Below are 26,674 nucleotides of genomic sequence, written 5' to 3' on the forward strand. Positions count from 1 at the left end.
TAAGGTCCGTCTAGTCAAGGCTATGGTTTTTCCTGTAGTCATGTATGGATGTGAGAGTTGGACTATGAAGAAGGCTGAGCACCGAAGAATTGATGGTTTTGAACTGTGGTGTTAGAGAAGACTCTTGAGAGTCCCTTGGACTGTGAGGAGATCCAACCAGTCCATTCTGAAGGAGATCAGCCCTGGGATTTCTTTGGAAAGAATGATGCTAAAGCTGAAACTCCAGTACTTTGGCCATCTGATGTGAAGAGTTGACTCATTGGAAAAAACTCTGATGGTGGGAGGGATTGGGGGCAGGAGGAGAAGGGGACGACAGAGGATGAGATGGCTGGATGGCATCACGGACTCGATGGCTGTGAGTCTGAGTGAACTCCGGGAGATGGTGATGGACAGGGAGGCCTGGCGTGCTGTGATTCATGGGGTCGCAAAGAGTCGGACATGACTGAACGACTGAACTGAACTGAACTGAGGATTAGTTCTCTGGTAATCTAGGGTCTTGCTTCTCTGGTGGCTTAGATGGCAAAGCGTCTGCTTACAATGCAGGAGACCTGGTTTTGATCCCTGGGTCAGAAAGATCCCCTGGAGAAGGAAATGGCAATCCACTCCAGTATTCTTGCCTGGAAAATCCCATGGATGGAGCCTGGTAGGCTACAGTCCATGGGGTAGCAAAGAGTCGGACACGACTGAGCGACTTCACTTCACTTTTCTAGGATCTTGGAGTCAGTGCTTCCACTCCAAAGGCTCAGGGCTTATCTCTAGTCAGGGACAAAGATTCCACAAGTATTTTTTTTTTTTTTTGGCATTTAGTGAGATTAAAACAAATATCCCAAAATGAGAAACCAAAGATGAACTCCAGACAAGTGGAAGTTATAAAATCAGCAAATAATAATTAAAATAATGAATATACACATATACATATACATCTATGAGCAAAGTCAAAACAGCCCAACAAAAATAAAGTACAGTAGATTGGCCTGGCGAATAAAGGAAATCAGAAATTATATTTACCAGTTAAGAACAAAACTAACCAAAGCACAAACTGGAAAACAAAACTAAAGCAAGGTGCCAATTGGGGAATAAAGTAATGAAAATAAAATTAAAATATGTTGAGAAGAAAGGAAAGAAAGATAGAATAGATATGCAAAGTTAAATAGAGATAGATGAAGATTTACATACATTAAAGATTAACTGCAAGGGGAAAATAGCAGTAGGAAAAGCAAACAAATGAATAAATGTAGAGAAAATAATAATAGGTTAAAAAATTAAAAATTAAAATTAGAAAAAGAGAAAAGAACAATTTTAAAAAAAAAGGAAAAGTCTACAGAACTGCAGGAGCTCAATGTAGAGGCAGAGGTTTATAACAACAATAAGAAATGTGACAGAGGAAATAAAAAGTTCAAAAGCTTAATTAGATTTCACCAGTTCAGTTCAGTTCAGTCGCTCAGTCGTGTCAGACTCTTTGTGACCCCATGAATCACAGCACGCCAGGCCTCCCTGTCCATCACCATCTCCCGAAGTTCACTCAGACTCATGTCTATCGAGCCCGTGATGCCATCCAGCCATCCCATCCTCTGTCGTCCCCTTCTCCTCCTGCCCCCAATCTCTCCCAGGATCAGAGTCTTTTCCAATGAGTCAGCTCTTCGCATGAGGTGGCCAAAGTATTGGAGCTTCAGCCTCAGCATCATTCCTTCCAAAGAAATCCCAGGGTTGACCTCCTTCAGAATGGACTGGTTGGATCTCCTTGCAGTCCAAGGGACTCTCAAGAGTCTTCTCCAACACCACAGTTCAAAAGCATCAATTCTTCGGTGCTCAGCCTTCTTCATAGTCCAACTCTCACATCCATACATGACCACAGGAAAAACCATAGCCTTGACTAGACGGACCTTAGTCGACAAAGTAATGTCTCTGCTTTTGAATATGCTATCTAGGTTGGTCATAACTTTTCTTCCAAGGAGTAAGCGTCTTTTAATTTCATGGCTGCAGTCACCATCTGCAATGATTTTGGAGCCCCCCCAAATAAAGTCAGCCACTGTTTCCACTGTTTCCCCATGTATTTCCCATGAAGTGATGGGACCCGATGCCATGATCTTCGTTTTCTGAATCTTGAGCTTGAAGCCAACTTTTTCGCTCTCCTCTTTCACTTTCATCAAGAGGCTTTTAAGCTGCTCTTCACTTTCTGCCATAACGGTGGTGTCATCTGCATATCTGAGGTGATTGACATTTCTCCCAGCAATCTTGATTCCAGCTTGTGTTTCTTCCAGTCCAGCGTTTCTCATGATGTACTCTGCATAGAAGTTAAATAAGCAGGGTGACAATATACAGCCTTGATGTATTCCTTTTCCTATTTGGAACCAGTCTGTTGTTCCATGTCTAGTTCTAACTGTTGCTTCCTGACCTGCATACAGATTTCTCAAGAGGCAGGTCAGGTGGTCTGGTATTCCCATCTCTTTCAGAATTTTCCACAGTTTATTGTGATCCACACAGTCAAAGGCTTTGGCATAGTCAATCAAGCAGAAATAGAAGTTTTTCTGGAACTCTCTTGCTTTTTCCACGATCCAGCGGATGTTGGCAACTTGATCTGTGGTTCCTCTGCCTTTTCTAAAACCAGCTTGACCCAGAGAGATGTTATGGGGAGGGAGGTGGGAGGGGGGTCATGTCTGGGAATGCATGTAAGAATTAAAGATTTTAAAATTAAAAAAATAAAAAATTTTGAAAAACAAAAATAAAAAATAAAACCAGCTTGAACATCAGGAAGTTCACGGTTCATGTATTGCTGAAGCCTGGCTTGGAGACTTTTGAGCATTACTTTACTAGCATGTGAGATGAGTGCAATTGTGTGGTAGTTTGAGCATTCTTTGGCGTTGCCTTTCTTTGGGATTGGAATGAAAACTGATCTTTTCCAGTCCTGTGGCCACTGCTGAGTTTTCCAAATTTGTTGGCATATTGAGTGCAGCACTTTCACAGCATCATCTTTCAGGGTTTAAAACAGCTCATCTGGAATTCCATCACCTCCACTAGCTTTGTTTGTAATAATGCTTTCTAAGGCCCACTTGACTTCACATTCCAGGATGTCTGGCTCTTGATGAGTGATCACATCATCGTGATTATCTGGGTCATGAAGATCTTTTTTGTACAGTTCTTCCGTGTATTCTTGCCACCTGTTCTTAATATCTTCTCCTTCTGTTAGGTCCAGACCATTTCTGTCCTTTATCGAGCCCATCTTTGCATGAAATGTTCCCTTGGTATATTTAATTTTCTTGAAGAGATCTCTAGTCTTTCCCATTCTGTTGTTTTCCTCTATTTCTTTGCATTGATCGCTGAAGAAGGCTTTCTTATCTCTTCTTGCTATTCTTTGGAAATCTGCATTCAGATGCTTATATATTTCCTTTTCTCCTTTGCTTTTTGCCTCTCTCCTTTTCACAGCTATTTGTAAGGCCTCCCCAGACAGCCATTTTGCTCTTTTGCATTTCTTTTCATGGGGATGGTCTTGATCCTTGTCTCCTGTACAATGTCACGAACCTCTGTCCATAGTTCACCAGGCAACCTATCTATCAGATCTAGGCCCTTAAATCTATTTCTCACTTCCACTGTATAATCATAAGGGATATGATTTAGGTGATACCTGAATGGTCTAGCGGTTTTCCCTACTTTCTTCAATTTAAGTCTGAATTTGGTAATAAGGAGTTCATGATCTGAGCCACAATCAGCTCCTGGTCTTGTTTTTGTTGACTGTATACAGCTAGTGCCAATAAAATCAACTACTACAATCGAGGGGGCAGGGAAAGAAAAAAAATGGAAAAATCCAAAAGAATCTACAGAACAAGTCAAAACATAAGAAAAATAGTTTTTCTTGAATTGCTGCTTCAGAGTCCTTTTCCTTACTGAGAGTCACAGTCCACCTCATCTGCCTAGGATGCCCTCCAACACTGTGCTGATCTCTGGACCTGCTGTGGGGGCAGCTCGGAGTCTAATCTGGTCCTAGTCCTTTGTGTTCTTGCCTCCAATGTCCACAGCTATCAGAACCAGTGTGTTTTATTTTTTGGGAGCTCTCAATGACCTTTTTTATATTCTGTAGATACAGAGTCTGCCTAGTTGATCATGTGGATTTAATCTGCAGCTTGTACAGATGGTGGGAAGGCTTTGGGTCTTCTTCCTTAGCCACATTGCCCCTGGGTTTCAACTGTGGTTTGTTTTCCACCTCCACATGCGGTTCATCCACTGGGGTTTGCTCCTGAGGCTGCCCTGGAGGATTTGGGTTTGCCCCTCTGAGAGCCAGATGTGGAGGTGGTGCAGCTGCTTGGGTCGCAGGGGTTCTGGCAGCATCAAGTACTCAGGGGAGTTCGCGGCTAGGGAAGCAGGAAATACAGTGCTTTAGAAGGGTATGGGAACCAGTACTGGCCAGTATGCTCCAGTATTCTTGCCTGGAGAACCCCATCCCTGACAGAGAAGCCTGGCAGGCCACAGTCTACAGGGCCACAAAGAGTCAGACACTACTGACTGTGTGTGTAGATGCAAGACTTTTGCTTGCCTGTGGCAGCTCTGCCCAGTAAGAGTTGAGTGTGAAGATGGCACAGCTTCTTGGCTTGTGAGAACCCTGGCTATGCCAAGTGTGCAGGGCCACAGACTGCCTCTGCCACAGGAGTTATGGCCCTATCGGATTTTCAAGCCTCTTGTAGCTGGCAATCAGAAGGCCTCTTTGGCCAGTCTTTCACTGTAGCTCTGCCCATCCAGGCACTTAGAGGGCTCCCTTGCCTGGAGTCCTACTCTGTTGTTCAGCATGTCAGGCACATAGAGGGCCCCCCTGGCTGGGGTCCTACTCTGTAGTTTGGTGCATCAGTCACTTAAAGGAGCACCCTGGGTGGGGTCCTACTCTGTAGTTCAGTGTGTCAGGTGTTTGATGGGCCAGCCTCTCTATTGTTCAGCGGCCGATGCTGGCCTGTGGGGAGAGAGCCTCTGTGATGGCTTCACCCTCTATGCATGACTCGGCAGTATTGCTTTGCTTCCATGGCAGCCAGACTTTCCGCCACAGGTATTTCCCATCACAGTCTCCTCCCTCACATCCCATTGGTCTGTCTCTTCACAGTCAACAGCAGCTCTCACACTGGGATTGCTACACAATTCCTAAACTCCAGCTCCCAGCTGCTGTGCCTTCCAGGGGACCTGTGTCCCTGTCTGGGGTATGTATGGCTGCGACAAGGACTGTCTGATTCTCATTCCATTTAGGCTGCCACAGATCAGCTGTTTCACTCTTGGCCTTAAATGTTTCTCTTCTGACTCAGACAGTTGCCCCGACGTGGGGATCGGATCCCTGTTTCAGTTCCTCCACCGGCCAAGGGCAGGTCCAGTCCTACTAACACTCCTGTTTTTCCCCTTAGTTCTTTTGTCCTACTGAGGCTCTCTACATATTGTGTGTGGCTCTATATATTCTTTTCCACTGGTCAGGTACTCCTGTCTGCTCTCAGCTGGTGTTCTGCATGCACTACTGTGTCTGAAGGCATCTTCCTGATGTATCCATGGAGAGAGATGTACTCCACGTCCACCTACTTCTCTGCCATCTTATTCTCTCCCCAAATATATCTGAATTTAAAAAAAATCTTACATGTTACCCAAGGAAGGTGAGGCAGTCAATAATTATGTCTGATAGAGAAGGTTTTAAAACAATAAGTTGTTGATTGAATGAAGGTTAAACAAAATAACAATTCATATTTTTCTATTGTCTTCCCTGATATCTACATTAGCTAATTTTAATCCCAGGTTTTAATGTAACTGACAGTTATGTGGACTGCGATACCAAAATTAAATGAGCAGAATCCCAAGGTAGAAATTTTGTAAAGTAAACCACTTTTGTAAAAGTGCAACTGACATTAAGAAACTAAATCTCAAGATATTGCCATGATCACTTATAAATTATTTTTTCCTCTATGGAAACTATTGTGTAATCTTAGCATATATTATCTCACAAGACTTAATTAAAGGTTGTGTGTGCCACAACTAGAATCCCAGATGCCACAACTAAAGATGCTGCACGATGCAACAAAGATGGGATCCCATGTGCCACAACTAAGACCCAGTGCCGCCAAATGAATAATGTATGCAATGCTCAGCGGCTCAGTCATGTCCAACTCTTTGTGACCCCATGGACTGTAGCTCACCAGGTTCCTCTGTCCATGGGGTCTCTCAGGCAAGAATACTGGAGTGGGTTGTCATTTCCTTCTCTAGCGGATCCTCTCGACTCAAGGATTAAACTTGCATCTCCTGTGTCTCCAGTATTGCCAAGCAGATTTTTACCACTGAGCCAACTGGAAGCCAATAAATAAGTAGTAAAGATTCGAAGAGTAGATCAAAAGTGGAATAATTCAATTTAAACAATAATTTTGCTATTGTAGTACCACAGTTAACTGTTTTCTTTGCAGATTTTCACAGTACTCCATTAAACTGGGTAAATATATTCCCACAAAATGTATATGTTGAAGCCATATCCCCAGTGTGACTATATATGGAGGTAGGGTTTGTATTAGAGGTGATTAAGGTTAAATGAAGTTACTGGAGTGGGGCCCTACACCAATAGGCCTAATATCTTTATAGGAAAAGGAAGAGACATCAGCAGTACACCTGCATAGAGGAGGCCATGTGAGGACACAGTGAGAGGGCAAGCTGTCTCTAAGTGAAGGAGAGAGACCTTAGGAGAAACCAATCCTGTAGACACCTTGATCTTGAACATCCAGCCTTCAGAACTGTGAGAAAGTAAATTTCTGTTGTCTAAGCCATCTAATATGTGGTACTTTATATGGCAACCCTGGCAAATGAATAATGTCTTAGAAACCTGTTGAGAACATACTAACAGGAGAGAATTGTTATAATTTCTAAAAAGAATGAGTTTTCAACATTACATTTTGGTTTCATATTTGACAGAAAGGCAATGGTTTGTGCTCATGTAGAAAAATACAGGATAAGACCTATTTCATATATGTATATTTTACGTCAACATGCCTTTTCATATTCTTGACAACAAAGGACCTTTGCCAACAAAGGTCCATCTAGTCAAGGCTATGGTTTTTCCAGTGGTCATGTATGGATGTGAGAGTTGGACTATAAAGAAAGCTGAGTGCAGAAGAATTGATGCTTTTGAACTGTGGTGTTGGAGAAGACTCTTGAGAGTCCCTTGGACTGCAAGGAGATCCAACCAGTCCATCCTAAAGAAAATCAGTCCTGAATATTCATTGGAAGGACTGATGCTGAAGCTGAAACACCATTACTTTGACCACCTAATACGAAGAACTGACTTATTGGAAAAGACCCTGATGCTGGGAGGGATTAGGGGCAGGAGGAGAAGGGGACGATAGAGGATGAGATGGTTGGATGGCCTCACACTCGATGGACATGAGTTTGAGTAAGATCCTGGAGTTAGTGATGGACAGGGAAGCCTGTTGTGCTGTAGTCCATGGGGTCTCAAAGAGTTGGACATGACTGAGTGACTGAACTGAACTGAAGTCAACATGCTCTGGCTCATTTATATTCACATTATTTTTCTTCTCAGAATTATCACATGTATTTGAGGGGAAAATTCAGAAAAGAAATTTTCAAAAGACAGTGTTTTGTAATAAAAAATTAATATCCATTAAATAGGGTAAGAAAAAAATCTGACAAAATGTAGTGATATCATTTATATGTTCACCAATTGCATATATAGTAAGCATTAAAAATGTGTGCCATAATTTTTTTAAGTAACTTCTAATACTTTTTGAGTTCAGTTGATTTCTGAGTATGAACCTCACATTATTTTGATGAAAAGTGATATTTTTTCATTAAATGTTTATAGGCATGTTCCATAATAATTTTACACAGGTAAATAAACAACCGTAATAGTTCTTGTATCTCTATAAAAAGAGCAAAAAAGGGAAAGAATATTTTATATTTTCTAATAATACTGTGGCTCTGGCTTAGTATTTAATTTTTCCAGGAGTGTGTGTTTGCATATTAAATACTTGGCACAAGACATATATTTCCTAAATCATGAAAACATACATGCTTAGAATGAAAATATACATGGAGAAAACAGACACAAGTGTTTTGGTTTGCACCCCAGGTGATTCGATTTTATTTCAGCAGAAATTATAGAGAAAGTGTAAGAATGGTGATAAATATCAGAGTACAGAATGTCACCATGATGTTATCTGGCATGTTGAAAAAACAGAGCAATACACTTAAGTATCATTTGACAAGAAAACATTCAAGAATGTTTCATCTCTTGATTCCATTCAGACTAAAAGTAGATTCAAATCAATTATGAAAAACATCATCTAGTATAATACGAGGAATTATTATATCCATTGTGGATCCAATGGACTGATTACATCCATTGTGGATCCAATGGATATATTACATCCATTGTGATAGACATGAAATTTCTGAATGTTTACAAATTCAACAAAAGGTTATCAAAACCCCCAGAGTCTTCTTTCAGAACACTGATGTTGCCTGAGTGTGGACTGCAAGTGGCCAGAGACGTGCTACTCAGTATCACTGTAGTGCCTATTCCTTTTAATTTGCTCTTCCACTGTGAGTTGTTCAGACTGGACTTCCACTCTGGGAAATGGAGGCTTGGCTGTAAAGTCACAGCTCGGAGCATCAAAATCTGTGTCTTTGTTGACGTGTGCTGCTCCTATTGTTTGCCCATGCCAATGTCTGATATCCTTCCCCAATTCTCTTAAATACAAACATGGCATATTTTTAATATGATCTACAGAATCTATTAAATTATGCTTAAAAATGTTCTCATTCCTTTTAGAAAAAGCAGCAATTTTCACAGTGTTCGAAAAGAAGAAATGTAGGGTTTTATTATTTGAGTGGTTTTCTTTGATGTTTAAAATATTTGTCTCAGAAGAGGGCATTGAACTTTTCCCGTCACTGAGGCCTGACCTGGGGACACACTGCACAGGACTGCCTGCAGTCGCTCGGTCAATCTGTTTATCTAGAGTCATAGCCAGCACGTTTCTTGAGTAAGTCTTTTCAGATTCGAATATACCAAGTAACTCCGGGAGTTTAGAAGCATTTTCTAAGCTTTCAATTTGATGTTCATTTGCAGTGCAGTACGCTTCACTTGACAGTGGCAATAGATTAGGAAATTCTAAAATAGATGTCTTCTGCCTGCAATTATTCAGATATGATGCTGCTACATAATTGTTATTATTATTCTTATTCAAATTCTCTTTACGATTTTCTGGTACCACCTCATCATCGGTGTTAGTAACCTGTAGAACTTCTGCACCATCAGGTTCATTAGCTTTTTCGTTTTTCTCTTTCTCAGCACTCTGCACAACCGCATTATTGTTGTCATTAAGATCCATTTCACTTTTCCTCTTATTCTTTGTATCTTCGGCCTCATTCACCTTATCTTGTACATCCTTATTTCCTTCCTTCTTCTCTTTTCTTGCTTCATATGCTTCCATTTCTTTGATTCCTGTAATATCTTCTTTCTGACACATGTGGATGGATTGCAGGCATGGCTGCAGGAAAGAAATGTTATCTCGTTCTTGTCCTTTACTTTCCACAGTTTTCATGTATTCTATCAGTGACCCACTTTTAAATCCAGCAGATGTAGGGGTTGTCATTTCCGGTGGCCATTTAGGTTTACTCATTTTGAGCTCTTCCTCAAGGGAAGAGCTTTTCTTAGGTATCTCCCTGGAAGGAGGCCAAATGATTTTTAATTTCCCCCTCTTTCCACATTTTTTCAAATCATCCCTTTGCCCTTCACTCTTACCAGCATCTAAATGCTTATTAAGTTCTCCAAGCATGGGGGTATTTTCCGCATTGTTTTTACACATATTTGGTTCTTCATTAGGAGTAATGTCAACTGAGCTGCTTTGATTTTTGCAATTCCATCGATCTTTATGCTGTTTGTGTCCAAAACCTTCATCATAATTTCCTTTTGATTTGAAAAGTTGTTTAAAGTGAGGTTTACAATATATTTGTCCATGAAGTGAGGCATAATTTCCCAGACTGTCAAAAAAAAACACAACATTTTTAAACATTTTATATATACACTGCAAATTCATACAGCATTAGGGAATTGATTATTTCGGGCAATGAATCAGAGATTGAGTACAATTAGCTTACTGGCAATAGGAATGTGCCTATTAATTGAACATTCCTGTTAGATAATATTCACCACTAATGCCCTCTATAATACTTGTCTTGCAGTAGTCAGAATTTTGTGCTGTATGTCAGGTACTGCTATAAAAGGTGCTATAGTGTAATGCACATGTAGTTATAGATGATGTAAAATGGTAGGACTAAATCTTTGCTAACTCAGAGAATTGTGAGGGGCTGCAGTTTTCAACAAATCCTGAATAGCATACAAAAATTAACGATTTGAACTTCGTAGTTAACTGGATTTTGAATGAATGAATTGGAAAGCTTGTCTATGCAATTTTTAATCTTGTCTCTTTGGAAATATTAACAAATAGAAATGCCTGTTAAAATTAACATCAAATTTGGTCAAAGGCAGCAGCATCATTTTTTAATATTTCTGAATCACTACATAAAAATGGAGAAAAAAACTAAAAACCCAAGGATAAAATTACAACAAAACTAAGTGACAAGGTATCCTTGTCAACCTCAAAATACAAGGAGGGAAGGACAAACCAACATCAGCTACAAGATTAGCATAATAGTAGCATGTGTGTGGATGACAACAGAGGGAGAAAGGAAGGTGTCTGATGGACCTGAAAATATGAGACTACAAAATAGTCAATCAATAGTTCCTGGAAAGTATCACATGCCAATTGGAGAGCAGCAGCTCAAATTGGGAGAGTTTTGGCATTTCAATAGCCAGTGAGAGTGCAAAAGTCCTGTGGCAGGAAAGTCTGAAGAGGCTGGAGAAATTAAACTCAAAACTGACCCACTGGGATCCTTTAGATCCTACACTGTGATCCTTTAGATCCTACACTGTGAAAAACAAATATGGGAGTGGAATCAAAAGTAAGGTGAACAATGATGACAGAAATCAAAACGTCCCAGTCAACATGAAGGAGAGAATCCAAGACAGGAAATCCCAGGAATATCAAGGCACTATAGTTTTTTGAACAGTATAAGAAAATTAGAAAAGGTAGCCCTGTGAAGTTGGGAAAACCATCCTGAATTTTGCTTCCTTCCAAGATTTGCGTAAATTAACTCCATATAAAAACAAGCAACAGCAAAGTATCAAGGCCAAACAGTATATAAAGTTATTATAAGAAGTGAAAGAATAAGGAGCATTATCATTGTAGGCAACAAAAACATGGTAGAAAAACATGTTCTTGAAACATCAAACTTTTAACCTACTATTTCAAAATGAACTAAAAGACATTAAGAAAATGATAAAAGACCCAAAAGAACAGCATGAATTATAATTAGAAAAAGCAATAAAGAAGGTTTCAGGTATCAAGAAGAAAACAGTAATGAAAGGAAAAGTCAAACATGTCAGCAATAAAAACCAAACTAAAAGAAAAACAAGAGCAAATTAATAGGAAACTTCTTTAGAAAAATATGGCTTTCCTGGTGGCTCAGATGGTAAATAATCTGCCTTCAATGTGGGAGACCTGGTTTCAGTCCTTGGGTTGGAAAGATCCCTTGGAGAAGGGAATGGCAACCCACTCCAGTATTCTTGTCTGGAGAATTCCATGGACAGAGGGGCCAGGTGGGCTACAGCTCATGGGGTCGCAAACAGTCAGACATGACTGAGTGACTAACACTTTCACTAAAGAAAAACAGGAAAATTAAAAGATAAAAAATTTATAATCATAAATGAAAAATATATAATAGGAGTTCCTGAATAAGAAAATAAAATTATGAAACAAGTTAAATACTAAAAAGCTATAATTTAAAGAGCATTTCCCAATATAAAAAAGAATGAAATTACATACTGAAAGATCACAAATTGTTTTCAGTATGTAAGAACTAAAGGAATAAACTTTCCATGAGCCTTTTCTAAGGAATCTACTTGAAAATAAGCTTGAGCAACCATAATGACTAAGGAAATCTCAACATAAGGATTGTGGGTTAGATTAAATACACTGTTATATATAAACTGTGATGAAATGAGGGCACAAAGGAAGGTACTATAACATGTAACGGCTACATATGATGACACCAAAGACTCAGTACACTATTCTAAAATATAGGGTGTGAGTGATCAGCAGAGCAAATACAATTAATGCTTTGATAATCAAATTAGTGGTGCTGATAGTTTTGTTTTTCTAAAATTGTTGTTCAAATGAATATGGGATAGTCTAACTCTGTTATCTCCTTTATCTTTGAGAACCAGAAGCCCTGAAGTAGAAGAAGATACGGCTGTAACAGAGAAGAGGCTAAGCAAAAGCTACGAAATTCTGAATTCAATTTGGAAACATCACTATGAATTCCTATTTTTTTCTGTATATATAAATATTTACTATATCTTAACACTAAAAAGCTTAGAAATAGTGATCAACTCGGTAGAAAGAGCATCAAGATTATAGTCTTGAAATATTTTACATTTCTCACTAGAAGAAACCAAGGCTTAGAGAAATGACTGACTCTGCATCTGGGCCAGTAAATGTATAAGATGAACATGGGACATCTAGACCTATCAGATAAAGAGGAAGCTATCACAGACAACTTGGGTTCTGTCAAAAGGACTCAGGAGACAACTTGAAGTAGCTTCCACTGGCCAGGTATAGAATAACTGGAGTTTCAGTAATGATGATAATTGTTTGCGTAAACATGCGTAAATCTGAAGTTTATAAAGACATTAAAATATCTTAAAAGTCGTTATCTCTAGGAGATAAAAAACTATTATATTAAATTACTAAATAAAAATTGATACATTGACAAAACTGATGAATAAAGGAAAAGAATTATGGACTTATTCTGCCTTTTTAAAAATTAACTTTATCACCGTGTAAACAAATACCAAATACAGGGAAGCATCTTCTGTGAAAGTATTCCAATCATAAAAAATAAAGAACAAAATTTGAGTATCAGGATTTTGCAGACATCATTGAACAGATATAGGTATTGCAAGCTTCAATATCTGCTATGTTACAAAAAGAGAGAAAAGCTGACGTAATGTGTTAAGTACACTCTTGTCAATACTCCCTATGTTCTTCCAAAAGGAATCAAATCTTATTTTAAACTTGAATTAATCTAGAACCTGGATTCAGCTGACAGTTTTTGAAAATACAGAGGATAAAGGAGCATATGAGTGTGTAATCAGCAATTCCAGACTGCAAAACTTCACAGGTCAAATGTCCTGGGTCTTTCACAAGTAAACAATATGGAATGAAAGGAATGGATGGAAAACCTATAGATTATTTTTAAAAAAGACTTGAAAGACTTGAGAGAGTTTCTTAAAAAAGGATAAAACCAGAGTACAAAATTTAAGAACACACATTTGGGTAAACAAAACTATAAAATGCAAGGAAACAATTACTATAAAGGATGATATTTACTCACAGGCAGGAGACTGGTTATGTTTGCATAGGGCAAAGGGAGGAAGGAGCTTCTGGAATGGCTAACAATGCTGTATTTCCTGATCTTGATAGTGCTTATGAAGTGTTCACTTTATAATTTAGTGAGCCATGTATTTGCTTTGCTTGGTTTTCTGTATCTGTGGGTGGTATATGTGCTGTACTGTGTTTAATTGCTCAGTCGTGTCTGGTACTTTCTGACCCCAAGAACGGTAGCCTACTAGGTAACCCTACTCCATGGGGATTCCCCAGGCAAGAATAGTGGAGTGGGTTGCCACGCCCTCTCCAGGGGATCTTCCCGACCCGAGGATTGAACCCAGGTCTCCCGCATTGCAGACAGTTTCTTTACCATCTGAGCCAGCAGGGAAGCCTGGGTTTTATATAATGCTTTTAAAAAATAGCAGTCATTGAATAAATATTTTTGAGTCCTTATTGTATATTTGGGTTTACTTGGTATTGACAAGACAAACATTAGCACATTTCCTACAGCCAGGGAAAATTACACTAGACTGTGTTAGAATGGGGCGAGCACAGGAGATGCTGTGACCCATATACAGGGGTAAAAGCAGGTCACTTCAAAGACATAAAGTCTCAGTTGAGGTCTGAGGAATGATCTGGGGGTGAGGCATGGGAAAACTCCTCCAAGGAGCAGCAACAACATTTGGAATCAGCTAGATGTGAGAGAAAAAAATGACTTTGAGGAACTGAAATTCAGTCTTCATGAAAAGCAATAGGCAACAGGAGGAAGGGGTGTTGGGAGATGAGAAGGGACAAGATATTGAATTGCTTTTTAATTCATATTTATATGTTAATTTTGGGAATAGAGGAAGCCATTATATATTTAAAACTGGGAAGTGATTCCAGATTTACATTTTTAGAAAGATCATTTTTCTTATTCAGTGGAGCATGGCATTGGGAGAGGTTGGTGGTGGTGAGAGTTATTTCTCTTATCTATGTGATCTTCATGCTTGGACTAAAGGGCCCCTTCTGAATTTTATTAAGAAAGCAAAACATCAAAAGGAAAAAGGTAACAGCCATTCCGAGCAACATAGAAAATGACCACATTTCCCTTTGTTGTTTTAACTGAGGGAAACAGGATTTGGAAAAACTGACATCTTTGTAGAGACATGATATTATAAGCATACTGCAAGCTCTTTGAATATTTGGGCCCCAGGCCACAGAACAGTTTTACCTCAGTTTACTGTTGCAATGGTGGCAGCGGAAACAGGATTTATGAAAACTCTGCCTGTCTGCTACTAGGCACTCCATTGGATAAACTGTCTTTCGACAAAGTATACATATTTCCTTGTCTTGGAGTTGCAGTTTCTAAAAATAAAAATATATAAGAGCTTATGTAATACTGTTTTCAGTCACATTGTAAAAGCAAAACAAACAGCAACAGCTTATTAACTGGCCATGCAGTTAGTATAGAAATCTCTAACACTACTGGTCTCGATGTTCCTTCTCTGGATGTAGGGCATCTACCATTAGGCTTAAGGTTCTGGTACAATCAACCTTATTCTGGTTTATCTACTATTTATACGTGGTACAAGTTAATTTTTATTATTTTAGGAAATATACATGAGTAAAGTGTGTTCACTAACTTTAACACACTGAAAAGGATATATAAGAAAATCGCCATGAGGAGACCTCCTGAGACCACTTATCATTCTAAATGACTGAACTTTCTATGTATATAAAAGTTTATACCTAACTTGGTCTAAAGTTTTAGTCTTTAAAGTATTCGGTAGAGATTTTTCTAAAATATATCCATATATTTTTTCAGCTGATATTTTATTTGTTTAGGTATTTTCTTGATGACTTAGTGTTGACTCTGTGACACCAATTCTTAACAATCAGATGAGACTCCTAAATACACGGAACTATTCAGGGCCATTTGTCCTCAGTCTAAATAGCTTAAGATTTCAGGGCTTTGGGGATTCTTATCTCTGCCTCTTATGATTTCCCAAAGTTACATGTGAATGCCAGTTCCTATGAGTAATAGTAGTTATATTACCAAGTGTTTGCATAGTTATATTACCAGTGTTTGCATAGTGGTTCAAAACTGACACAACTTTTGCCAGAGTATTGTTTTGATTCTCACAACTATTCTGTAATAAGCTAGTGTAGTAGTTTTATATATGAGCATATATGTGCACTGTTCTTTATATAAAAAAATATTATATACACACACTTTAATGTTTTGATGCTCAATTTGGGCTACTAAGAAATCTCCTTTATTTATTTTGTTCTAATAGGAGACACACTTCTATATTTAATGCCAATTTCCTTGTATTTTTTATGTCTTTAGTTAACAGAAACTCAGCATTTGAAATTAGACAGCTTTGCTTAATTATGCCAGAAGTCAGTACATTAAGAAATCATATTAACCTGATAAAATAGACACATATGTTGCAAATATGATAAGGGCAGAATTATTAGTTTCAGCAGTTTTTATTTTTAGGCTTGCTATTTCTTTCAATCTATCTAAAATAATGGGCTACATTAATTATGTCAAATCTTCTTATTGTGAAGCCTCATTAATTGTAAAAAGGAGGAGAATATAAAGAAATGAACTGTTCTCTGATGTTAAAAAATCTCTACTAAGTTCATGTGTTTTAAATCTCTTCTTCCAAATAAAATTATATTTTAAAATTATTGTCCATGTTTATCTGTGAATGAGACCAATTGAGCTATAATTTGGGGTTTACGAAAGGCAAAAGAAAATCAGTTATGGGGGAAAAAATAGCAGTGGCATTAGAGAGCCAATTCCATCCAACTCAACAACAATAATTAAATATACTTTTGTCAGAGATCTCAATCAATGAAAATCTTAAAAGCACATATGCAGACTGTAAATTGTTTCTTGGATTATTACCAGGTTGTATTGAATGCAAACTCAAACACCACTTCAGTCTGGCAGTTAAAATTCTATCAATAATAGGTCAAGAAATATTATCTCATATTGTCTTTAACATGTGTATAAAATAATATTTTAATAAGAAATACTCATAATGTACTGCTGCTGCTGCTGCTGCTGCTGCTAAGTCGCTTCAGTCTGTCTGACTTTGTGCGACCCCAGAGATGGCAGCCCACCAGGCTCCCCCATCTCTGGGATTCTCCAGGCAAGAACACGGGAGTGGGTTGCCATTTCCTTCTCCAATGCATGAAAGTGAAAAGTGAAAGTGAAGGCGCTCAGTCGTGTCCGACCCTCAGCGACCCCATGGACTGCAGCCTACCAGGCTCTTCCATCGATGGGATTTTCCAGGCAAGAGTACTGGAGTGGGGTGCCATTGCCTTTTCTGTATAATGTACTAATGGTATACAATAATTAATAAATATATAATTCCATATAATAATGAATGCTACCACAATAGCAATTATTATTATACCTGCTGCTTTATCTAAAGCCTTATTTACCTTGACATAGGTCTCAATAACCTATATAGTAGTGTTTGTTACTCTCACACAGGGCTGGTGAATCATATTAAATGCTTTTGTAAAGAGAAAGTAGTAAAAGCAAGCATGGTAAAGGGAAGGATAGCAACAACCAGGGAAAGCTGTTAGTTTTACGTTATGTTGTTTAGTTCTTTCAATGTACTCTTTTAATTGCAAATCGTCTTAGTTCTGTGCCTTTAAAGGGTTAATCTTACTTCACTCTTTGCAAGGTCATTTACCACGTATAAATGCAGATTCCTCTTGGAAGGTGGTTTCCATCTCTGTTGCAGAAGCATCTGAGGTTGTATATCCCAAGTTTTTAATAACTCTTTCACTCTCCTGCCAAGTCTGTTGAAAATTCCTCCTGAGTTCTTTAGGTGAATCAGAAACATCTAAAATGTGGCCAGCGATGACATCCTCATAGGTGGGTGGGGCGTGCTTGAAGTCAAAGCGAGATCTGCCAGCTTCTGAACCATGTGACGAAGAGACCGTCGTCTTCGACCCTACAACCTGACTCTCAAATGCATCCAGACCTGAGAAATGTTCACTGAGAGACCTTGTTTCAGAGCGTATGCTGGGCAGCTTAACAGGCATCATTTCTTGTCGCTCTCTAGGACGACTGTGAGAAAAACCCGTAAAGCTAGTGCTTTCTGAAGATGTCAATCCAAATTCCTCCTTAAATGAACGGCTTTCTTGCTTTATATTACGATTTGCTTCTCCATTTACATAAACTCTTCTATTTGACTGTGTGTCAAAACTTAGGCCATCCTCAAATCCCCTGAACCATCTGTTTATTTCATTTTCATGGTCACTCACGAAATTTTCAGCCATTTCAACAGTCCTGTTGGCTGCTTCGTATCTCTGCGCGTGCTCTGCCAGGCGAGGTCCTTCGACTTTGCGGATGATTTCCACTGCGTCAAAACTCTCAGTATCTGGCACTGTGTCTTTAGCGGAATTTACTCCATCTTTGTGAATGTAAGTCGACCTTTTTTCTACTTTCCTTACTTCCTCTTGAGCTTCCATGGATTCTTTGAAAGAACCACTATCAGCATGATTGACAGTTATAGGTATTGTGATTGTAGGTGGAGAGTCCCTACCACGAGCCTCTATCTTAATTTGACGGCGAAGCGTTGCAGGAGACGTGATGATCTCAGACCTCTTCTCCACAATGGGAACCGGGGTTATCGATGAACATGGGATGATCCCTCTGGATAACTTCGCAGTGGTGTCTTTGAGTTTCACAAGTTGTTCAGAACGACTCTTGGGTGGCGAAGGGGAGGTACTTGCTCTGAGGATTCTAGTTGGTTGTGACGGTCTTGGTGATGGTTCAGCAAAACTGTCCTTTTTAGGGGACTGGGAAAGCTCATCCTTAGGAGAGGTTTGTGCTCGCCGGGCGGTAGACTCGATCGTTATGAAAGTTGGTGACGGTGGGCGTGTTTTTAAAGATGGAGGAGGAAACTTGGCATCATCTACTTTATTTTCCTGATGGGTTTTCACTTGATGATGAGCAGTAGTTTCTTGATGAGTTGCTACTTGGTGGTGCTCTGCTTTTTCCACAATTGTATTTTCTTTCTGCTGGGTATTTTTATTATAACTGACATTAGCATTAGACACTTTAGATAATGTTTCATTAAGACTGGTAGCTTTATTTCTCTGCTTTCCTGCTTTAGATGATATCATGGCCGTTTGAATTGTATTTTCACAGGACACAAGCATATCCTCTGCCTGAGTCTTAATCTGTGTTATTTCTTCTTTGATTTTTTCTATGTTATTCTCCATAGCAATGCGAACTCCATATTCTCTTTTTTCTTCACTTAATAGCCATACTGGAATAATATTTAACAGCATCTGAAATGTCTTAAGGCCATTTTTATCTGGCTCTGCTTCAAACTCTTTTACCCTAGACAGAATCTGTTGTAGTTCTTCACGTTTTCTCAAGAATTCCAATACATTTATAGCACGTTTTCCATCATCCTGCTGGGATTCTTTCGCAGAGGAAACTAAAGATTTGTTCTGTGTAATCTCTTGCTTTGACTCTTTAGTATTAGAAAAGACTTGTTTCTGTTGTATGCCCTTGACGCCAAGATATTTTTCTTCCTGAAGATTATTATTTGGCTGGGGCAATTTTTTATGTTCAACTTGACTTTCAAAAGACTGTATATGTGTTTGCTGAAAATTCTGAGTCTGAGAATCAAGATGTGCCTCAGCAACCTTTTGTTCGACTACCTTCTGAGCTGATTTATTCAAGTGTTCTTGTTTTGCTTCAACTATTAGACTTTCTTTCTTTGGGCCAATCATTGGCGGTCCCTGAATTGTTTCTTCACTTCCTAGAGGTTTCCCACTCTCAGATTCTCTAAATTCTCTTTGCTTCTCATGAACTATTTTGAGCTTACTTTCATGGCTTTTCCCTGTGGTTTCTGTAGGCAACTGTATTGTTGCTCTCTTTTCCTTCGCAGGTAATTGATAATATTTTTCATTCACTGACTGCTTATTGCTACTACCTTCAGTCCTTGCTTCTGTTCTCTCGGTTTCCTGGTACTGTTGTTTGGTAATGGTTTGAATATCAACTTCAGATTGCTTTTTATGACTTTCATAGCTGTGGTTTGTTTCATTTAACTTATGATCTAGAATTGGAACCTTGATGGTTTTAACTTTGAAACTGGGGGAAACTGGTTTGCTTTGGGGCAAGTGCAACTGCTCCAGATGCTTCTGTTGTGTTTGCTGGGTCCTACATTCTTGCTGACTGTGTTTAATTTCACAAGCTGATTTAGATTGGATCATATCCTTTGAGTTTTGCAAAACTTCCTTTTTCATGGTATCTTTGCCTTCCAAGGTTGCTGGAACATGTTGGAGCCTCTTGGCAGAGAATGTCACTGACGGTGTTGTGGAAAGCTGGTTATCTGTACAGACCCCTAGTTCTTGAGAAAGACTTTGAGAGACTGGGTTTGTTTGGGCCACAGTGACCTCTGAATCCATTCCAGTCAGGGGGACCTCTTCCTTTGTATTTTGTAACAGCACGTCCTTTTTCAGCTCTGATATGTTTTGATTTTGGCTCTCTGTTCTAACTATGTTGTAGCCTGAACTCCCCTGTCTCTGGTTTTCAAGCTCTTCTCTTTGTTGCCTATATTTTTCTTCAGCAATCATTAAAGGTGTTTTAAATTTTCTCATATAAGGTTTTGGACTTTGCTGCCCTGAACCTGCTGGAAATGAATGAGATTTTATGAGAGGTGCTATAGGTTTTTTCTTGGCTGGTGAACTTTCTGGAACTGCCTGTGAGAAAGACCTTGTAGAGTCCATAGATAGTTGTTTTCTTTTATCAAGACTTTTGCTAGATATGTTCTGCTTTGTCTCTATGTGTTCACTGCTAGTTGCCATTATTACTCTTTTCTGATCCATTGAGGGAGTCATTTTACATTCTGTATCTGGCAGAGAATTTTCCAAATCAACTTTTGGGGAACTATGATTCTTTATATCTTCTATCTGCTTGGGAAACTTGGGTTTGGGGAGTGTGGGAGGTGGCAAACGTCCTCCAGATTTTCCTGTTATGATTTTAGCCTGAGAGCTTGAGGCTTCTTCTTGGGAGTATTGTATGAATGTTCCATTATGCTTTTCTTGAACAGAAGAGGAAAGGAGATGTGCTGGTTTTAGAGCTGGAGCTGGAGGAGGAGGGGGCGGTGGTGGAAACATGGATAGACATTCTCTTCCAAATTTCTTGTCTTCTGGTGGTGGAGGAAGAGGGAGGCCTGGAAAACTTTCAAATTCAGCCTGTATCTTCTCAGTGGACAGTGAAGGAGGAAACACATTTTTTTCAGGCAACATCATTAAAGGAGGTGGAGGAGGAAGAGGAAATTCAATTTCAGATGATGCATTGGAAGGTAGAGGAGGAGGTGGAGATGGAGGTGGAAGAGGGAACTCATTTTCCTTTGCATTATTTTCAGGGTTAAATTTGATTGGATTAAAGGACATTTCCATTGCCATTTTTAAATCTTTGGTGGTATTTGTCTTCATTAGAAAGTCCTGGCTCTTCAGATGAATATCAGTCTGCTTTTTGTCAGTTGCTTTAAGTTGATTGTGGCTTTTTTGGGAGACTTTTGCTTCTGTTACATTTGACATGTCTTGATTCACTGGCAAAGTCTGCCACCCTGGTTGAGGGGTCACATTCTTTTTCATTATATCTTTATTAGAATATTGCTTTTCTTGCTTTAACAGAGTCTGCTTCTGAAAGTCCTCTGAAACCTCACGTGTTTCTCCAACCATCTTGTAGACTGGAGCCTGGGTTAAACCAGGCCTAGAGCTTTGTGTACCTGTTGATGTTTTAGTGTTTTTGGGATTTTTAGAACACTTGACAGGGAAAGCCTCAATCTGCTGGTGGTCATTCCCCAGTTGGCAAGTTTCAGTCTGTTGCTTTCCAGTTGTTTTATCAGTAGATTGCAAAAAGACAGCCTCCTTCTTCTGTTCTCTCGCTGTCTCTGCTTCCTTGGTTTTTCGATGTTCCCTAACTGACAGGGTTGAAGTCAACTGTCTGCTTACATGTTCATCCCTAAGATGTTGCTCTGTTGTGTTATCAGTCCAGATACCCGCTTGGTGTGAATTAGATAGTTTTCTAAGGTTTTTTTCAAGAGCATCATTGTTTTGTTCACGATCTATGACGATCTTTATAGGGCCTTTGGGGGCTTTTGGAAGATTAACCTCAGTTCTTTCTTCCATTAAATCTCCATGACAAGATTTGTTTACAGTTTGATTGAGAATGTCTCCTCCCGCCTGCCACCTGGCTGCTGGCTCAAAGGGTCCTGGTCTTGGCTGAAGAATGCTTTTCTTGTCCCTCTGGACAGCCACCTGATGAATCCCTCTTTTCTGCACTTCTTTGGAGCCTGCCATCACAGTGTGCACATCATCTTTGACTGCACTTTTATTTACCTCTTTGAAAGCTCTTTGTGTTTCGTTTAGACTCCTTAATGATGCCTCAAGGTCATCTAGGATAAGCTCCTTTTTCAGTATTTCTGTCCTCGTCTGTGCAGTCTTTTCAAGGCATTCAATAGCTTTCTCAATATCCCCAGGGATGACATCAGGCTGTCTAGAGTCTTTCCATTTTTGACTTGGTTCCTTAAGTGACTTGAGGGAGGTCAGCATGTCACCTTTAAAAACTTCTTCTGTTTTAGCCACTGTTTTCTGACTTACGGCCTGGCTGAGGGAGTTTAGGGTTGACTTCACATCACCTTTAATAATTTCTTCTTTGGGTAACTTACAAGATGTATTCTGAGGCTCTGTCAGAAAAACCTTAACTGTGTTAAGCACATCTCCTGGGATGATGTCAGTTTCATTAACAGTACGTTCAACCTGAGATTGCCTTTTCTTTAATAACAGTTTTGTGCCTTCTACATCACCACCAATTATTTCTTCCTCTTTTTCTTGTTTCCCACCTGTTAGTATTTCATTTGAGCCTGTCTGGAGTTGTCTGAGATAATCCAAAGCTCCAGTTTCTATGCATGTTGTAAAAAACTGAACATTTCCTCTCTCAGAGGCATCAATTTTAGCCCTTTCAGATACTTTATTGTTTGATATGGAAGATAGCAAATTATGAATCGTACGTTTTACATCACCCCCTACTATTTCTTCACGCTTAATTGTGTCAGCAGCATTTTCATGGAGAAGACAATAGATAGTCATGTTAATATCGCCTCTCTCATCTTCCTGAATCAAAATACCTTTCTTTACAGATCTTTCCTCAGAGAACAGGTTTTTTATTGCTTGTTGGACATCACCACTCACTATCTCTTCTTTTTCAGCATGAAATTCTGTTGATCTGTTTAATAACTGAGTTTTGGTCAGATTAACATTTCCCTTCTCTTCTTCACTGACCAAGATCTCTCTTTTCTTACAGTCTCTTTTGGAAAGAAGGTTCACCATTATATTTCTGAGGTCAACCTTGATAATCTCTTCTTTCTGTATCTCAGGTGATGCTTGATTCATTAGCTTGTATTTTGCCATTCGAACATCTCCAACCTCATCAGCTTCAATGATGATTCCAGGAGCCTCGATAACTTTTTGAGAGTACAGTTCTCCTAAGGTTTCTTTAATGCTCTTACCAATAATTTCCACCTTTTCTACCCTCTTTTCAGTAAATCTGTGAAGGGGTGTGGTTTCAAAGAGCCATGTAGTTGTCTTGACATCAGCAGGAGGGATTTCTTCCTTGGTGATTTTTGTGATGCTTTCATCTGCTTCCTTAATAGAATCCAAAGTTTGATTTTCAAAGAGCCATACTGCCTGCTTCACATCACCTTTCTGCATATCTTCCTGGGTGACTGTTTTGAGATTTTCATATTCTGACCCTTCTCCTCTCAGTTCATCTAGAGTATGGGTCTCAAATAGCCACGTGGATGTTTTAACATTGCCCTTCTGTATTTCATTGACACTTACTGTTCTTACATAAGTATTCTTATCCAAATTTTCAGACTCAAAGAATTGTTTACTTGTCCTTACATCCCCACCTTGAATACAGTTCACAGTGGGCACAATATCACATGATTCTTTTGCAATCTGATCCAGTGGCTGGGTTTCAAATTTGTATCTAACAGAACTAACATCTCCCTTCTGAATGTCTTCTTGTGTGACAGATTTAATCACATACACAGTCTCAGATTCATTAATTGAGTCTAATGGTTTTGTTTCAAAAAGCCACCTTGTCCCCCGTACATCTCCGTGAATTACCTCTTCCTTTTTAACTGTAGTCACTTCATGATAAAACCCTTCTCGATCTTGAATTGCATAGAGTGGCTGGGTTTCAAAGAGCATTCTATAGCTTTTTACGTCACCCTTTATTACTTCTTCAGTAATTGTTTTCTTGGTGCTAATATAGTCCGAGTCTTCTTTAATCTCATCTAAAGAAAAAGTCTCAAAAATAAAGCACCCCTTTCTTACATTTCCACCTTGTATGTCTGTCACTGTCTTAACTAATTCATCACCTTCTTGACTTTCTTTTATCATATCAATTGGTTGGTTTTCAAAGAGCCACCTACAATGTAAAACATTGCCTTTCTGAATATCTTCCGTCTTTAGGGTTTTGATCTTTCTCAAAACCTCCTCTGAACCAGAACTTATAGAATCTAAGGACTGACTTTCAAATTTATGCCGCATGCTGGTGACATCCCCAGCTTGGATATCCATTTCTATGGCTTTGATCTCCTTTCCTTCTTCTCCTTGTATGCTGTCCAGATTTTCTGTCTCAAAAAGGAAGCATGTTGTACGAACATCCCCACCATGGATTTCCTCTTGTTTCACAGTTTGCAATTTGACTGTTGCTTCAGAGTCATCTTTTATCGTATCAAGTGGCTGAGTTTCAAAGAGCCATGTACAGGCTTTCACATCTCCCTTATGAATTTCTTTACTGCCAGTCATTAGTGAAACTTTTTCATAAAGAGATTCCATTGGCTGGGTTTCAAAAAGCCATCTACAGGTTTTGACATCCCCTTTAACAATATCAGTGACTTGTTCAGTTTTACTTTCTACTTCTTCCATATTGCTGAATTGTTTAATCGAATCAAGTGGTTGGGTTTCAAATAGCCACTTAGCAGATTTTACATTCCCAGTCTGTATTTCTTGAGCAGATATTCCTCTAATTATCTGATATTTATGAATGCTTTCATCAAACTGATCAATGGGCCTTGTTTCAAAAAGCCACCTACAGCTTCTTACATCACCTCTTAGGATTTCTTCTTGCTGGACTGTCTTTACTTGATGGTATTTTCCAAGGTGATCTTGAATGGCATATAATGGTGTTGTTTCAAAGAGTGATTTATTTAGCTCTACAGCACCTCTGGTGACTCCTTCCACCTCTATTTTATGTGATGCATCAAATTTAATCAAGTTGTTTGACTCGAAGATATGTGTATAATTCCTTACATCTCCTCTGTCAACTTCTTCAAGTTTCACTGTTCGTATGTACTCTTTTTTATCTTCTCTAATCTCTTCCAGAGGTTGGGTTTCGAAAATCCATTTTTGGTGCCTGACATCCCCCTTTTCTTCTTCAGAAGCAGTAATTTTTTGAAGTTTTCCTACATCAGGGCTATCTTTTAAAGCCTCTATTGGAAGTGTTTCAAATAGTTGCTTAGTAGTTTGCACATCACCCCCTATTATCTCTTCAGACTTTAGAAGGTCTGCATCAGGAACGTCTTTCAGAATATCTAATGGCTGTGTTTCAAACATCCAACACTTTTTAGAGACATCTGTACCTATTACTGTTTCCTTTTCAGCGATGACCTCTTCTGTCTCTTCTTTGATTTTCTCCAAAGGTTGAGTTTCAAACAACCACTTGGCCCTACTCACCCCACCTTTGACATTTTCTTCCATGGATATTCCTCTGACGACTTTAATTTCTGTCATATCTTTGTTAATTGTATCTAGGGGCTGTGTTTCAAACATCCAACGTGCTGTTCTTACATCACCCTTTTCGACATCTTCTCTGTGAACAGTTTTAATTTCTAGCATTTGACCTGAGCCATCTCTAATAACATATAATGGTTGCGTTTCAAAACATTTTATACTTCTCTTAACATTCCCCTTAATTTCTTTGAGCTCAGATCTGAGTTGCAGTAGGTGCAACTCATCTACTGAGTGAAGTTGTCCAAGTTGATCCAGATGTTGAGTTTCAAACATGTATCTCACAGTCTTGACATCTCCCCCAGTTATGTCCTTTATGGCAGTTGCTGTTGATTCTTCTTGACTTTGATGCAATTTATTCATCGAGTCTAATGGCTTTGTTTCAAACATCCACCGAGCTGTGTGGACATCTCCTCTGGCTAGCTCAGGAATTTTCTCAGCATGTTCCTCAGTGCCAGAAGAATGATCCCCCAGAGTATCGATGGGTTGGGTTTCAAACATCCATGTGGTATATTTCACGTCACCACCAGCGATGATTTCTTGATCAGCAATGCCCTTGGAGATGTTGTCTTCGTCTGGAGAGCCATTGTTGATGGAATCTAATGGCTGATTCTCGAAGATCCATCTCATGGACTGCACCTCCCCCTTCAGAATTTCATCCCACTCCAAGTGTTCTCTTTCGGAGTTCAGACCTTTTTGAGAACTGTCATTCGTATTTTCAAAAACATACCGGGCTTGTTGCACATCTGCTGAAACTGAGCTCCCCGCATTCATTTGACGAGAAACAATCTCAGAAACCTCACTGATATAATCTTTTTCTAAGTTTTTCCTTAACTCAGGATGGATGTGTTTATATAAACGGTTTAATTCATACAAATTTCTTTGTTTGGAGTAGACTTCTTTGGGGACTGGTGGTATTCTAGGAAGGCTGGGGAGTTCAGGGGACTGGGAAAATGCTGTCACATCTACTGGAGGTTGAAGCATGTCGGGTGGGGGAGGAGGAAATTCTTCTGTCTTTTCCGAAGGAGTGGCATTAATTTGTGCCAGAGTTGAGGAAGCGGCACTGTGGTCACTGTATCTGGTGGCTGATGTTTCCTTCCTCTGGCTGGTTGAAGTGTAAGAAGTAGAAGAGGTACCCACAATTGATGATGGCTTTAAAGTCTCTTCAGATTCACTTTCAATCTTTAAGGGACAGAAAATCAAATCTTATAAAGATGACTATACTGGTGGAGACTTTCTGGGCACTGCCTTTCACCTGCCCATGCTACGATGTCTCCCTTGGGAACAACAGGTGATAGACTCCATTTAGAGACCTACTTCAAAGCAACATTCAGTATATGTTACTATCTTTCCTATAATCCATTTGCACTTTT

General features: G+C 39.2%; 1 protein-coding gene across 2 annotated transcripts in view; it reads right to left on the minus strand.

The window, feature by feature from the left end:
• Positions 1-9,861: 9,861 nt before the first annotated feature.
• The window catches only part of XIRP2 (xin actin binding repeat containing 2), a 345,439-nt gene continuing 328,626 nt past the window's right edge, over positions 9,862-26,674 (minus strand). For both annotated transcript variants that reach the window (XM_052657157.1, XM_052657166.1), the window contains 3 exons: positions 17,165-26,483; positions 14,680-14,813; positions 9,862-9,999 (listed from right to left, as the gene is read on the minus strand). In XM_052657157.1, the coding sequence (XP_052513117.1) occupies positions 14,719-14,813; positions 17,165-26,483 (9,414 nt within the window). In that variant the 3' untranslated portion in view covers positions 9,862-9,999; positions 14,680-14,718. The remainder of the gene's footprint in view (positions 10,000-14,679; positions 14,814-17,164; positions 26,484-26,674) is intronic.

The sequence above is a fragment of the Budorcas taxicolor genome, chromosome 2, assembly GCF_023091745.1.
Source record: "Budorcas taxicolor isolate Tak-1 chromosome 2, Takin1.1, whole genome shotgun sequence".
NCBI classification, from domain to species: domain Eukaryota; kingdom Metazoa; phylum Chordata; class Mammalia; order Artiodactyla; family Bovidae; genus Budorcas; species Budorcas taxicolor.